The sequence below is a fragment of the Zingiber officinale genome, chromosome 2B, assembly GCF_018446385.1.
Source record: "Zingiber officinale cultivar Zhangliang chromosome 2B, Zo_v1.1, whole genome shotgun sequence".
NCBI lineage: Eukaryota > Viridiplantae > Streptophyta > Magnoliopsida > Zingiberales > Zingiberaceae > Zingiber > Zingiber officinale.
This window is the reverse complement of record NC_055989.1, coordinates 807,939-824,452: the sequence shown is the minus strand read 5'-3', so window position 1 is coordinate 824,452 and position 16,514 is coordinate 807,939. Positions and strand designations below refer to the sequence as shown.

Below are 16,514 nucleotides of genomic sequence, written 5' to 3'. Positions count from 1 at the left end.
GGCTCGTTAAGATAAACAAATCAAGCTCAAGCTTCGCAATACTTGACTCGTTAACTCGTGAACACGTTCGTTAAACTTATGAATCAACTTTTAAATTAAAAAAATAATAGTTTTGATATTAAATATATAGATTTTACACTCTACTTATGAAAAATATAGACAAATATATTAAATTTATTTATTAGAATAAAATTATAAATTTTAATAAGAATATTATAATTTTATCTAAATATATAATTTAATTCTTAATGAATATTTGAATTTATAATTTATACTTATTAAACTCGTTTAGACTCGATAAAAATTCGAATAAGCTCGTGAGCATGAATATATTCGTTAAATAAAGTTTAAACTCTGTTCGATTATAAATAAATCAAGCTCAAATATTTAAGAGTTCGACTCGATTACACCCCTAAATATCAGAGCCTATAATTTTGGTACTCAGGATAGTAATTAATAAAGAACGAGGGCTCAGGCATCTGCGAGTACCCGACGTTAAATATACGCACGTCGGTGGAACGGTTTATTGTTTCTTTTCCACCGTGATTCTTCTCCGGCTCTCCTCCGCCCGCGACGAACCTCGGCGAGAAGGAATTGCTTCCCAATAATGACAGGCGGCGACGGTGGTTATCCCAATCCAAACCCCATGCAGTTTTAGTTTCTTAGGGTTTAGCTTATAGCCCTACTGCCATCGTTTTTTTTGTTTTTTCCCACTGTTTCTCTAATTTATGAAAATCCGTCTCTGCAATTCCCTACTAGGAGAAAGAGGTCGCCCGATGAAGAAGCTGAAGGTGAGGCGAATCATTTTCCTGTACTGATCGGAGCTTTTCTTCTTTTTCTTCTGCTCCTAATTACTAGCTCGCATCTTTTAGGCGACTCGTATTATGGAAGAAGAGGATTTCGATGACTATGGGAACGATTTCGACGAAGATACCCGAGACGGTGTTAAGAGTTAGAAATTTGGGGAGTTTTTAGTTTTTTTTTCGGTGAGTTTTTATTCCCATGCTCTTGCTTTGACGAATGTGGATTTTGTGGTTGGTAGGTGAGAGGGAGATTAAGAAGAGGGATTTCACCCAACTGGAGCTGAAGCCTGATCACGTGAACAGGCCTCTCTGGGCCTGCGCTGATGGCCGGATCATTCTGGAAACGTTCTCGCCTCTCTACAAGCAAGCCTACGATTTCCTAATCGCTATCGCCGAACCTGTCTGCAGGTATTGGAATTTGTTTTACGGTGGTCCATTTTTTGCATTTAGGGTTTTTTTTTGTACGTGCTGCGAGTATGTTTGCTTGCAGACCGGAATCGATGCACGAGTATAATTTGACGCCACACTCTCTCTATGCTGCGGTTTCTGTGGGTCTGGAAACTGAGACCATTATTAGTGTCTTGAACAAGTTGTCGAAAACTAAGTTGCCATCTGAGATAATAGACTTTATCCATGGATCGACGGCTAATTATGGAAAAGTTAAGCTTGTGTTGAAAAAGAATCGATATTTTGTTGAGTCACCATTTCCAGAGGTAACTTTGATCCATGTGGAAGTTCTGGTTCATCTTTGTTTTGTTCACATCACATGGATTATTTGTGGGCGACAACATGCAAATTCATGAATACAGGTATTGAAGAGATTGCGCAAGGACAACGTTATATCTAAGGCTCAGATTAATTTTGAGGTACATACATCACTTGGATGCTTGAGTTTTGAACAATCACATTGACATATGACATTCTTTATTCTTTGGTAACCGTATCTGCATCAATTCATATGTGATGGTTGAATACAATTGTTTGCAAGTAATCAAATACGATTAAATATTAATCACAATAATAATTATATAAAAAAGTCAATCCTTGGCCTCATCGTAATAGATTCAAGAAGTGGGCAATTGGTCATTGCCAAAATGCCACCACTAAAGCATATCCTGACTTTTTTTAACTCAATTTTTATGAGGTATGGAATAAAGGAGATAAGGGATGAGAAATGGAATGGAAGGATAATGAAAAGTAGATCTTCCATGGTTTTTTAATTCTTAGAGAAGGTAGAAGGTATCAAAAACATAAACGCTAGGAAATTAGTCAGCAAGCTTGTTTCATCTCCTCTTTCATCTTTTGCTTGAATTTGGTCAGGGAAAAATTGGTAGGAAAATTCTCACTGTACTTTCTTCTCTTTCTGGTCTTCCTTCTTCCGTTTCCCCTCCTCTATTCCTCCCTATCTACCTAAGCAAGCAGTCCTTTAATGCTAATATTCTTTTATAATCTAGTGGCTATTATGTTTCCATCTTTACTTCTACCGACTCATCTAATGTGTTTTAGGATTCACACGGTGTCCATGAAGACTTATTGAATCAGGCTGAGTTAGCTACTACAATAGAGGAGAAGGAAACTCATTCCTTTGAGATAGACCCTTCTCAGGTGCCATATGGTTCCACCTCCTACAGTCAATGCATTTAATGAAAGTTGTCTAAAACAGTGTTATTTTTATTGTAGGTGGAAAATGTGAAGCAACGATGTTTGCCTAATGCACTAAACTATCCTATGCTCGAGGAATATGACTATCGAAATGATACAGTGAGTCGTATGTTTGTTTATTTTTCAAATATGCCTATTGGAATTCATTGAATTTTCAAGTTATACTATCATTTTATTCAAGTTCAAGAATCTCCATTCTAGTTATAGTGGATATAATTCCTCTTTAGAATTTTCTTTTGAATGTTTTTCTTTCTTGTTACATTTTCCATTTCATTCCATGTTGCTGCAACCGAAAGGAAATTTACCACAGGTGAACCCTGATTTGAATATAGCATTGAAACCTCAAAAACATGAAAGACCGTATCAACAAACAAGTCTCAGTAAGATGTTTCGCAATGGTAAGTACATTATCACCTGCATTTTCTTATTGTAACCACAACGCAAATGTATTGACCAGTATTGATGTGAAGCTCAGATGAAAAATGTTGAGGGTCACATTAGGGTTTAGGGTCACCAATACTGATCACCCATATTTTAACCACAACAACTTGATACTGACACTGATGGACACATAAGAATTGGTGACTTCCTAAGTTTTATACTTGCTATTATGTTTCATCTACCTTTTTTGTGATTTTTATGCTTGTTTCCTTCCTGCTATTAGTTGTTATTTTGCATGATTTCTTGTGGAATTTGATTGGAGAGAGTTATTATAAAAGAAGCTCCAGGATAAAAAATCTAGGAAAGAACTTGTGCTAACATAATTGTTCAGCCTTTGTACATTTTGCTGCTATGTATATCTAGAAATTTATACAAATACATATTATTTTTTGTGCAGTGAAACTTTGTGTTATCTTATTATTTTTTCTTCTAATTCCTTTCCCATGTTTCATAGCAAAAGAGTTACAGCTAAATTCATTTTCTTAGACATGTAATTTTGCTCTATCCACATTACCATTTTTTGTCACATTCAATGGGCTTAAGCTCGTCTTCATTGAACAATTAAAGCCTCTTCTCTAACACTATTACAGTAGAAATAGTAGATGAAAATGTAGATGATCATTAAGGTTAGAAAACAATGTCATACTATATCCAATAATAGAGTTGAATTTCCATATATGTGTGATTAGAGCTGCTGCTGTTGCTGCTGATATATCTTACCTGAATTGGGTATGCTACAATACACATTCTAGATGCTCTTAAACAATTAGTTAACTAAGAGTGATTTTGCTTTACTTTCTGGTTGTACAATAGGACGAGCCAGGTCTGGTATCATTGTGTTACCTTGTGGCGCTGGGAAATCTCTGGTGGGTGTTTCTGCTGCTTGCCGTGTAAAAAAGAGTTGCCTTTGCTTGGCTACAAACGCCGTTTCTGTGGATCAATGGGCTTTTCAGTTTAAGCTCTGGTCCACCATAGAAGATGATAACATAAGCTGCTTCACATCTGATAATAAAGAAAAATTTCGTGGGTTGGCTGGTGTAGTTGTGACCACCTACAACATGATAGCTTTTGGTGGGAAGAGATCGGAGGAGTCTGAGAAAATCATTGAAGAAATACGAAATAGAGAATGGGGACTACTACTTATGGATGAGGTACTTTATTTTTTTTTAAATCCATAACATATCTATTTTTTGGATAAATTAGTTTCAGTACATGCATTCACATTCCAATAGATTATATAATTAATGGATTGCAGTTGAGGGTGTTAGAGTAAAAGCCAAAGGGAGTCCAAAAAAAAGTATAGTTAACATAATTAAAAGTTCAATTTGGATATTGCTAGATACAAAATCTTGCTTAAATTCAATGGAGATATGAGATTCATGTAGTTGCCCCCAAATAATTGGGGTAAGGACACTTAATGTTGATGATTCTATAATAACATGCTATTTTAGAAACTTGAATGAAATAAAATGAAATTTCCCTCATTGATCAGGATTTTAATACAATGGTCCAGATGTAAGCTTGTGACAGAATGACAATGGAGATTAAGACCATGGAATGCAATCATCTCGATGACTCGGGTGAATTTATATTCCTTTGTTTAATGGGTCATAGAATTTCATGATGATTGCACCATTAAAGCTATTTCAGACTGAACATGTAAGAGAGATGGCTTCAGGGATCTGCAATTGATATTCATTGAATTACCATCTAAAATGATTCAGTAGCAGGAAATCACTGCCATCAAAATCAAGAGTGAAAAGAAAGTGTCACCTACCATTCTACATCCGAGAATTAAATTTTTCTTGTCATAATATATCTAGTAGTTCGTTGTCCACGTAAAAACTTTCCTTTCGATTGAACAGAGTTTTCTTTATATTACAGATTCACTTTCTGTTCTTCTCTTTCTCCTTACAGGTTCATGTTGTTCCAGCACATATGTTTCGTAAAGTAATTAGCATCACCAAATCTCATTGCAAACTTGGACTTACTGGTCATTTTTTCTTCTATTGAATTGCTTTTATGATTACCTGTACTGCATAAGCTGCCTGATATTTCATGTTTCTTTTTACTGAATATTGTTTTCTTGTCACTTCAGCAACACTTGTGAGAGAAGATGAACGAATCACAGACTTGAATTTTCTTATTGGACCAAAGCTGTATGAGGCAAACTGGTTGGATTTGGTAAAAGAAGGATTTATTGCTAATGTTCAGTGTGCTGAAGTCTGGTGTCCTATGACCAAGGAGTTTTTTGCAGAATATTTGAAGAAAGAGAATTCAAAGAAAAAACAGGTATTTCATTTATTTGGAGATGTTAAAATTTTTTATAGTAGATTATCTTGGTTGCCATGATGTAGCTTGCATAAAGTTAGATTCATATTTGGCCACTACTACCTAGAGAAGGAGGTCAAACAGGTTGGGAGTCGATTGCCATTAGATCATGAGGGTGATGATAGGAAGGATGGTAATTAGTGTAAGATTAACAAGGTAGGTTAGTAAATAGCGGATTCAAGTTATTAATTAGCATTTTAGATAATGAAGTGAGGCTTCCTGCTTTTGCTCACCCTTGATGTTTCGAAGTAGCCGCGAGGTGGTGCTACAATGACATCTATCAAAGATGAATCTTAAGCAATCAATGGAAAGCACCTACGGCAAATAGCACCATGTTGAGGTAGTTATTGTCCCCTCGGGACGGTCTAGTGGCTAGCACATGAGGTGTTGCCATCATGAGGTATGGGGTTCAAATCTCGGCAAAGCCGAGGTAAATGTCTCCCTTATGTTCTAGTCACTATTCCAAAGGCTAGTAGTGACCCCTGATTTACCTTCTCCAGGACGGGTTGGCGGGGGCGAGCATATTCGCCTTTTGCCACCATGTTGAGGTAGTTATTGACTTATTGTTCATGCCTACCTTATTTTGATTTCGAACCTAATGGTAGTTTCACTTGTGTCCACAAAATTGAATGACACTTTAATCCACAAGCCAACTATCATCCTATCTCACCGCATAGGTGTTGTTGGGGAAGTATTATATTTGTTGATCTAAATACTATCTTTTTTCCCCCACAACCATGGTTTGAAATTTCCTACGGTGTTGGCGGTATAGTCACAACTATAACAAATTTCTGGAACTTGATACTTCTCGGCACATCATGTTGATGAGTATCATATTATGTTGACATTCTACACTACTAAATATGCTACAAATGTTTCAAGATGTACTAAAATACAATTTATTATTCTTTTTACTTGTGTCAGTATAATACAATTTTAAAATTGTATCGTTCTAAATGGGATATGAAGGTTAAATTTTGATATACATAGTTAGGTTTTTTTTTTTTTCTACTTTTTGTTTCTTCTTTCCCTTCCAATTCTCCATTGGCGCTATACATTGAAACACCATTATGATATCAAAACACAACATAAAACAATCAGTGATAACACTAGTTAGGGTCGATTTGTAGCTAGAGAGGGGGGAGGGGGGGAGGGGGGGTCAATAGCTCGTTGCATTTTGTTGCTTGCTTTGATGATGTTGTTGCAGCGGAAAACACTCAAGCAACTCTCACAATGCTAACACAAGGAATTTACTTGGTATCCACCTCAAGAAGAGGTGACTAATCCAAGGATCCACACACGACACACTCCACTATGAAAATACTCCTTCTCGGTAACTACCGGAGGTGGAGAACCTCTTACAAACTCACACAACAAGATACAACTCTAAGCAAGAAGTAAATACAAAAGTGTACAAAACAAAAACCTCTTCTTGCTTGATCTCTTGTTGATGAAGATGCCTCTAGACTGGAACAGTAGCAGTGAAGGATCGTATGAGTTGGAGAAGAAGGGTTGCAGCGTTTGAACGCTTTGTTGCCTTTATATTTGCGCTTCTAGGGCTTCCAATCGATTGAGACTCCTAATCGATTGCCACGTCAGATCCCAGCGATCTCGATCGTCCAAAACCTGCATCCTGCACAACGGTCGTATCCCAATCGATTAACCAATCGATTGGGGAGGCTTGAATTGATCGACTGATCGATTCAGAACGCCTCTGTGCTCTCGATGGGAAAGTCTGAATCGATCAGCTGATCGATTCAGCCTTTATCGCGACGCGCACGATTTTTAGCCCCCAATCGATTGTCTGATCGATTGAGAACCGTTCCGTGCTCGTGATTCAAGCGCCCAATCGATCGACTGATCGATTGGGCTGCTGTTTGTCGCAGCACTGTGCCCAATCGATCAGTTGATCGATTGGGCTTGATCCAATTTGATCACTTAATTAATTTGACCAACCCTAGCTTGCCCGAGTCACACCTAGGGCTCCCAAACCCAACAATTGGTCAACCGTGACCTGTTGGGACTCCTCGTGCTTAGCATCCGGTCAATCTTGACCCGTTAGGTCTTCTTCACTAAGTGTCCGGTCAATCCTTTGACTCACATGGACTTTTCTCCTCGTGCCAAGTGTCCGATCAACCTTGATCCACTTGGATTTACCGTCTCGTGCCAAGTGTCCGGTCCTACCCACTTGGACTTCCTTCTACCAGATGTCCGATCACCCTTGACCCATCTGGATTTCCTTATGCCAAGTATCTGAACCCTCCTTTGACCTACTTGGATTTCCCAACACCAGGTGTCCGGTCAACCTTGACCCACCTGGATTTCCACGTGCCTGGCTTCACTCACCAGGACTTTCCATCTGCCTGACTTCACTCACCAGGACTTTCCATCTATATAGCTTCACTCACCAGTAGAGCCGTCAATTTGGGTTGGGCCCGTCGGGTTGGCCCGCCCCGCCAAATAATTTAAGCGGGTTGGGTTGGAATTTTATCAACCCAAGTCCGCCGTGGGCCGACCCGCCTAGGCCCGCGACCCGCGCGGGTCGGCCCGCTTGGGCTTGGGTTGGCCCGCGGGTTGGAAAACATACGTAAGTTAAGTTTTAGATCAATTTATTATCTTTCTTTGTTATAATTTTAAAATAAAAATAGTACTTTTCATCCAACATAAGTACTCGTTTATGTTCATTTATATTTAAAATACATGTTTATGTATACATTTAATTGTAGAAAACTTTTTCGAAGTAAAATATTGAAGATATGAAATATTTTTTAATTTTTTTCAAAATTTTTGATGGGCCCGCGGGTTGGCCCGCCAAACCCGCAACCCGCCTTAGAATGGGTTGGGTTGGAAATTTCCCAACCCGCTAATTTGGCGAGTTGGCCCGCCCCGCCCCGCCAAATGATTAACCCGCCACGGGCCGACCCGCCCCGCCACGGGTTGGCCCGTCTGACAGCTCTACTCACCAGCACTTCCGCTCTGCTTAGCTTCACTCACCAAGACTTTCCTCTGCCTCTCTTCACTCACCAGAAATTTCACCTACCTTCACTTACTAGGATTTTCACCTGGCTTCACTCGTCAGGATTTTCCCACTGTCCGGTTTCATTCACCGGGACTTTCATCTACCTGGCTTCACTCACCAAGGCTTTCACCTAGCTTCACTCACTAAGATTTTCACCTGACTTCACTCACCAGGATTTCCCAACTGCCTGACTTCACTCAACAGGATTTACACTTGTCTAACCTCCAGTTAGGACTTTCCCCAATCAAGTATCAGGTCAACTTTGACCTATTTGACTGTTCTTCTCATCAAACTGATCAAACCTCAATCAGAGGGGAATTGCACCAACAATCTCCCCAATAGGACTATTGCACCTGCAATCTTCACATATTGTCAAACATTGAAATCCAAACACCAAGACTCAAGTTTGAGTCAACTCAAGATTAGTCAACCTGGTCAACCTGACCCAAGGGATATTGCACCAACACTACTTAGTTCAAGCAAATGTTTGAAACTATGACCATGTCACACAATGCAAGAATTAATTTACGTGAAGAATCTAAAGACTAGAAGAACAATTTTTTTTATGTGAAGATGGATATCTTAAAGAGTTATTTAATTAATTATACCTTTACCATGTTCATATCTATAAATTCAAGTTTTCCCTTGATAGAGCCCAATGACTTAGAAAGCTGTACATGTAATCTACTCTAATATTGCTTGGAGAATTAGATAATTTGATTTCTTAGTTATATAAAATTGTCATATATTGTAATTCTATTGCATGCTTGACAGTTCAGTTTACCTAAATAAGATTTAGACTTCTTCCATTGTCTCCAATTTCTGTACTAATTTATTTTAAGATTTAATCAGTTTTTCTTTCCTTTATTTACTGCTATTTATATGTTTCAATTCTAATTTTATTTCGGTTCATATTCTCTATTTGTTTTCTAACTAAGTAGATTCTCTCTTGCTAGGCACTATATGTGATGAATCCGAATAAATTCAGAGCTTGTGAATTTCTTATTCGCTTTCATGAGCAGCAACGCGGAGATAAAATTATTGTTTTTGCTGACAATTTGTTTGCACTGACTGCGTATGCAATGAAGCTCCGAAAGCCCATGATCTATGGTGCAACCAGGTTCTTTCTGGGAGCTTTGATGAAAATTTTCATATAGTGGCCCTTGTTCTTTTATTTAATTATTATTATTTTTAAATTATTTTCAGCCATACTGAGAGAACTAGGATTCTTGAAGCTTTCAAGATTAGTCGTGATGTTAATACAATCTTCTTGTCCAAGGTTTGTGAATTATTATCTTTATACTGCATATTTTAGTGACTTCTAAATATTCTTTTACTAGATTATGAGGTTGAGGTCATATTTTTTTTAATCTTGAAAAAAAAGGAATAAGAGGTTGGTGCTAAAGCAGTGAAAGAATAGAGTAGCTCATTATTTCTTTAAAATTTATATCATTTTTGGAAGTCAAGTACCATTGGTCACTAATCAAGATGTTTTTACTTTTTTTTTTAGGTTGGTGACAACTCAATTGATATTCCAGAAGCCAATGTGATAATACAGATTTCATCCCATGCTGGTTCACGACGTCAGGAAGCTCAACGTTTGGGTCGTATTCTTAGGGCTAAGGTAATTAAATAATGTAATATATGTAGGAAAAGAAACTAGAGGACTAGTTTGTACATGATATGATTCATAAAATTGAATAAACTCATTTTTTTGTTGCGTCATATTGAACCGTCAAATTGGCTAGTATACTTGGGATAGCTTGAGTTAGCATTAAAAGATTCAAGTTATTGTATCTGCTTATTTGTTTCTGACAGAAGAATCTCTCTAACTGATGATTTTAGGCAGAAAATTATCTTGCAAAAATTTGTATTATAATTATTTAAAATTTCAATTGTGCTAGCTAACTCCATGTATTATGAACTTTACTTTTGGGTTGGGCAAGTAGAAACCATTTCAAGCTGGTAAGCTTAAAATCCAAAAGATCTGGTTAATCCTTGACCAATGGATCTGCAGTAGGGTCCCAATGGAATTGGCAGTAAAGAGCAGATTGTTCTTGAGGAAGATAGAAAAAAAAAAGAAAAAAAGACAGTCCGGTGCACGAGGCTCCCGTCATATGGGGTCTCGAAGAAAGATCCATTGTCTTGAGGAAGACAGAGACAAGATTAATTGATTTTGCAACATAGATTAGTTTACTTTCTTGTATGGTTGATTGGTTCGAATCCAGGAACCACTATACTAAACCTGCAAGCCTAAAGTTTTTTGGATCTGACTACCTAGAGGATAGTTCCCTTTGTCTTGCAAGCCAACATCTAGTGCTATTATAGATTGCTACAACATTAGGTCACTATCATATGAAAACAATGAAAATTGTCTGCTTAAGTTTCTATTATCAATTATCTTTCAATTAATTAGATAAATAAATAATTTGATAAGCAGTGTCTTACTACTCTTGTTTACTTTAATGTTTTTACTACATATAGCTATTATGGCTTGACTTGATTTTCTGGAGCCACTTTTGGATTCGACATAAAATCACTTTGTGCGATTTATTTTGGCAGAAACATGTCTGTTTCCTAATACTTACATAAAATAGGCTTGTGTATTTCATATTTATGTTTGTTTTTTTTTTCATTTCTTTTTGTCATTCCTGGGCATGGTCTGCATTGCAGGGGCGACTGCAAGATAGAATGGCAGGTGGAAAAGAAGAATACAATGCTTTCTTCTATTCCCTTGTTTCCACGGATACTCAGGTGCAGTATTCTTTTCTTTTCTTTTTTTTTTAAAGAAAACAATAGACATTGTGCTCGGCTAGTTCCAAAGTTGTGGAGCATATGGAATTGGAATAATTATTTCATCTGTTGATTGTAGTAGTAATTGTTCCATCTATTGGTTTTATTAACGCTCAACTCGAACAAAGTTGTGAAGCATACGGTCTAATAATTGTCCTCTCTACTGGATACAGGAAATGTATTACTCTACTAAAAGGCAGCAATTCTTAATTGATCAAGGGTATAGCTTCAAGGTAAAGCACATTCGTTGATCCTGTTTTTACGAAGGTTAACAAATACTTCTCCGAAGTTTTTGTTCGGCATGCTTCAAGTGTTTCTTGTCATCTCATGAATTTGGCTCATGCGGACTCGCATCAATTACAAAATTTGTTTTCTTTAGTTGTCATCTCCGTGAAATTTTTGAGGTCAATACATTGACACATTTTCTTCTATAGGTTTATTTCCAAAGTTATTTAGAAGCATGGATGAAATTGTAAATGCCTTTTTATATGGGATGTGATGAATTTGTAGTGCCTCAACTAAGAGTGTTTTGTTTGATATGCTATACAGAAGATAATTTTTATTAGGCAATATACTAGACATGAAGAGGTATGGGCATTTCCAATCTTCCCTGTCTTTAGATTTATGGGATGTGTACTATAACTAATGTCTGGTTGACCTCATTCCATTAAGTTTAAGAAGGTCAAGATGTGCATTTGAACAATTGTATATTCAGTTTAGAATTGGAACACAGTTTGAGAGATTATGTGATTGCTAGTGAATGATGAAATTTTCTTCCTACTTCGGTGAGATAAACCTTAGGACGACATAGTAATGCATTACCATAAACAAGGTCTTTTTTATTCTATTTAATTCTTTGCAGACTTTGTAATATTTTTAGACTGGTTTTGTATTCTATTTCTTATGTACACATCTAATAAATGAGAAGCAAAATTATCACAGGTAATCACCAGCTTACCACCTTCTGATTCAGGCGCTGAACTCAGTTATCACGGCCTTGATGAGCAAATCGAACTACTGAGCAAGGTTTTTTCTTTTTTGACACTTATTTGATCTTTCTGAAATTTGGGTGAATGTTTTCAGTATTGAGCTTTTCCTTTTTAAACAGGTGCTGAATGCTGGGGATGACATGGTGGGTCAGGAGCAGTTGCAGGAGGATTCAGATGATATAACTGCTATCAAGAGCAAGCGTTCTGCGGGCTCAATGAGTGCTTTCTCTGGAGCAAATGGAATGGTCTATATGGAATACACGTATGTCTTCCTCACATGCCTTTTCCCTTTTGCAACATTTGTTCATGTTTGAATTATTTAACATACTAATGATTTGCTTCATTATTGGATTTTTCAGCACTGGGAAGAACAAGCAAGGACATGGTTTGAAATCGAAACCAAAGGACCCATCAAAGAGACACACGTTGTTCAAAAAGCGATTTGCTCCTTGAATGTTCATCCAATAAATGGTATTCTTCGTTGGTAAGAGATATATTATGGTATAGCCTATTTGATGCTACGTTAGCTCCCTTTAAGAGGTTATTTGTGTGATAGAACCACTTCAATCTTTTAAAGGTCAAACAAATAACCCTTTGTAGCTTTTCAGTTTTCAGATTCGATCAATATAGGAATAAATCTGATCTTGTCTATTGAGGCATTTGGTATAAAATGACAATTTTTGACAATCCGAAAATAATAGCCAAGCTCAGTAAATGGGCAAGCTAGTTTTTAGGATTACCTGCCATTGGGAGAGGATTTATTGCAACAGTGACGGATAGCAAATATAATTGGGGTCCTTTGACCTCTATTCTACAGGCCAGTAAACTAAAAGGACTCTATGATTGTTGAGAAAAATATAGTGAAACTATATCTTATGCTTGTTTTAGTAGTCAGATCACAAATTTCTTTATGAAAGATCAATGACAAATTAATGCCTAAAGCATTGATAAAAACTAAAGGCACAAATTCTTAGTCACAAAAAACAGGAACCTCAAAGGATATGTTAAACAAGAATATTGTGAGTCTATGATTTGCTACAATGTCTTTATTATTATTATTATTATTAATTCATAGATCATTGATTAGCACCTTCTAAGTTCTAAATTGTTTCTGACAATATCATTTTTCTTTCATTTGTCTTGCATATTGTAGGTTTAGATGCCATTGCTTCCGCGAGTAATTTGGGCACTCGAGCCTCATATTGCGATTCCGGCTAGAGAAACTTGGAATAGTGAAGTATATAAGCAGTAGTTATTTATGGGTTCGATTCCAAAGCTTCAAGCCAAGTGAAAGGTGTGTTCTGAGAGTTTATACCAGCCAAAAGAAAATAATAGCATCTTTTGGAAAAACTTGTAGTGGTGTCTGTATAAGGATATCTTGGAACCAATGCGTGCAAATTTTATACATTGCGAATATGTAAAATTTCTAAATCGACGACTTAATTTTTAGAATGCCTCTTTTTATACACTTCAAAAATGCCGCCATTTTATAAATTATCTTCCTTTTATTTTTGAAATGTAAATATTATCAATTTAGTTAACGATGGATACTATTAAATTGTAAATTTAAACTAGTTGACAACCTACTAATCCATAATGACATTTATCTTAATCAATTCATTTACATACATATAAATGGGAAACCAAACTTAGGAATTATTTATCCACCATTGGATTGGATTGGATGTAAATCCGAAATCGAATATTTAAAATCTTATTTAAACGAAATGAAACTCTTCTTTAAAATTTTATTTAAAATTATGAGGGTTTAGATTAAAATGAAGAATATCATATCATTTATAGAGATATCTAAATAGGCTTAGGGCTTAGATCATGATCTTTAATTAATTGGTCATTTTCTTTTCTTTTGGTTCCTCTTAATAAAGGGTTAAAAATAATTTACTAAATTATTATATGTGATTCTTTTTGAATTAGTCGGTAGGCCAAGCAGGTATTGTGGTAAATTGTTGTGTGACCATACCTACAAACATGGAGATCAACATTGGGCATGATATATTGGCAACCAATCCAGTAACAATTATTCTCATGTTGTGCAGTTGAGCTAACTAGAGGCCTATTGCAATCATGTAATCAACTAAATCCCTAAATTAGTTTAGGTTATAAGCAAAGCTAGCGGAATGTGTATGATTGTGCAGTGTTTTAAAAGAAATGCTAAGCTTTAATCGCGTTAGAATAGTCTAAATAGCATATTAGCTTATGTGTGTTTTATGACTCCCTTCATATCTGTGCGATCGACTGTAAGAGGATTGTTGATGTGACGATCTCATATTTTTTTTATGCGTGTTTTATGAAATTTATCAAGATAAAGAAAGCAATAACAAAGCAATTAATATTACTAAGCATGCAACATGCTATTTAAAGCAAATAATAAGTAATAGTAGATATGCATAGTGTATATATACAAAAGAAACAAGAGTTGACAGAGAAAAACAAAATAAATAATCAAAAAAAAATCTGATGGTTCTTCCTCTATCAACTATAATTTCCAACCAAGGTTCCCTAACATACCCCTACCCACAAAGAACTACAATGACACTGATCCTATTCAAAATCTAAGGAGACGGTGATCCAGTGACGGAGCTCACGACTTGACTTGAAGAAGGCTCCATGTGGATCCGCTGCTCCAAAGAAAACTCCTTGCGTTTCCTGAAAGCAAGGGAGAACGTCAGTGTTGAGTTGGAAAGAGATTCTCGACGTTGACCCTTCGACACTTAAGTCAATTCTTGGTGATGAATAGTAGAAAGATTGTAACTAGAGTGTGTAAGTAAATGATGTTTTTAATACCTTTGCCGTGAGCTGAAATCCCATTTTATAGTGTCACTATAGCGTTTAGAGATGCATCCCAAGGCACGAGCACACTTTCCCATATGTCCTATGAAAAGACGACTCCAGAAAGTGTCCCTGTCATTATTCCTTAAGCAAGCCAAACCATCTTCTGACAAGATGGCTGGAAGCTTTTAAAGTACTTTATGCCAGTTGGAGCAATCGTGCTGTCAGCGACACTTACTTCCAGAAAGATATGATAAGATACTCGCTTGAGCCGTGCGGAGTCGATTGGGTGATCTGCTCGGCCACGTCCACTTGGCCTACTTCTTGCTTTTTCAAGACTTATCCTGTTCTGACCAGCTGCTAAGGCTCGGTCGGTACTACCAGCTGCTATTTTTCTGTCATCGGAAGATCGTTTACCTGACCAAGAAGTACCTGGTCTCTTGTCTTTGATAACGATGGCCTGCTCGGCTGTTCCCCTGGTCGGCCAGACACTAGTCCACTCGGATGCATATTGATCCTCTTGGCTATACTGCGCTTTTGTTGTATGCCGGTCCGCACGGCCATATACTGATTCGCTGGTCCGTTTGACCATCTCGGCTATTTCATTTGACCGTGCTTTCCACGTCATCCGATCTTCATGACTTTGACCTTCTTGGGGTGGGGCCCGCTACCATCACCGGAACAAGCACAATTTTAGTTTATTCATGTCTACTTAAGGTATAATACTTAGCATTGTACCAGCCAACAACCCTGTAATCTATTCTACTCTTGCTTTAGAATTCAACACTTTAGTTTATTCATATCCAATAAGGCTTCAAACTATTTCGGCATGAACAGACTACTGATATTGTATCATTTTAGTTTTGTAAAAGATTGAAATTCATTTCTAGCACCACAACCACTGCCCACGAGCATCCAAATAATGACTCTTAGAACCTTACTATCCATTTTAGGCGGTAGCTATACGGTTTGAAATGGCTAAGATGTTACCTATAACATTTTGTAAAAAAAAACTTACCTCTAAGATTTATAGAGATATGCCCTAACATTTCATTTATAATCATTTTGTTCTTCTAAGCTAATAATTTCATTCATTCATTTTAATTACCATTTATCATTAAACCACGGTAATATATTTATGGACGAGATTGACAACATGGAGAGATGTGTGGCATTGATGGACTATTTGTAGATCTGGCTCCCATTGAGTTTGTGCCCACTCTGTAGGTTGGTGTAATAAAAAAAAATATTTACGTATCTCCATAATAATATATGATTATCCATTTTAAATCTAAACTTTTATGACTTTACTCTTGAGTTATACCCCAAATGTCTTATGCTAATGGAGATATCATATATTCTTTTAAACCCATAATCTTTTTCAAATCTTTCCAATATAGATTTTAATTGAATCCCTAACAATCCTTCACTTAAACGAAGGACTACAATTACTCTCATAGTTCGGACCTTTCCGAGAGCATCCAGTTATCCTGACCTATTACGGGTCTTCTCCGCAAGCATCCGATCATCCTGACCTGATCCGGGTTTTCTGTGAGCATCCTGTCATTTTGACCTACTTCGGGTCTCCCGCAATTTCGTTCAAGGTCACCCACATGACATCTAGTCTGGACCATGACTATGATACCATTTGTTCTGATTGAAGGATATTCACATATTTTTACAATG

General features: G+C 36.8%; 1 protein-coding gene across 2 annotated transcripts; it reads left to right on the top strand.

Moving 5' to 3' along the window:
* Positions 1–459: 459 nt before the first annotated feature.
* On the top strand, positions 460–13,515 carry LOC122044949 (general transcription and DNA repair factor IIH helicase subunit XPB1-like). Of its 2 annotated transcripts, none has more exons than XM_042604977.1 (21): positions 460–623; positions 760–791; positions 873–951; positions 1,043–1,211; positions 1,294–1,516; positions 1,613–1,669; positions 2,310–2,408; positions 2,484–2,564; positions 2,776–2,863; positions 3,720–4,057; positions 4,824–4,899; positions 5,005–5,198; positions 9,213–9,376; positions 9,463–9,535; positions 9,767–9,880; positions 10,930–11,010; positions 11,223–11,282; positions 11,992–12,075; positions 12,158–12,300; positions 12,398–12,509; positions 13,192–13,515. In XM_042604977.1, the coding sequence occupies exons 1-20, from the start codon at positions 608–610 to the stop codon at positions 12,489–12,491; spliced, it is 2,265 nt and encodes a 754-aa protein (XP_042460911.1). In that variant the 5' UTR covers positions 460–607; the 3' UTR covers positions 12,492–12,509; positions 13,192–13,515. The 2 variants fall into 2 exon arrangements, with proteins under 2 accessions (XP_042460911.1, XP_042460910.1); XM_042604976.1 differs by having other exon boundaries at positions 12,398–12,522.
* The last annotated feature ends 2,999 nt before the right edge of the window (positions 13,516–16,514 follow it).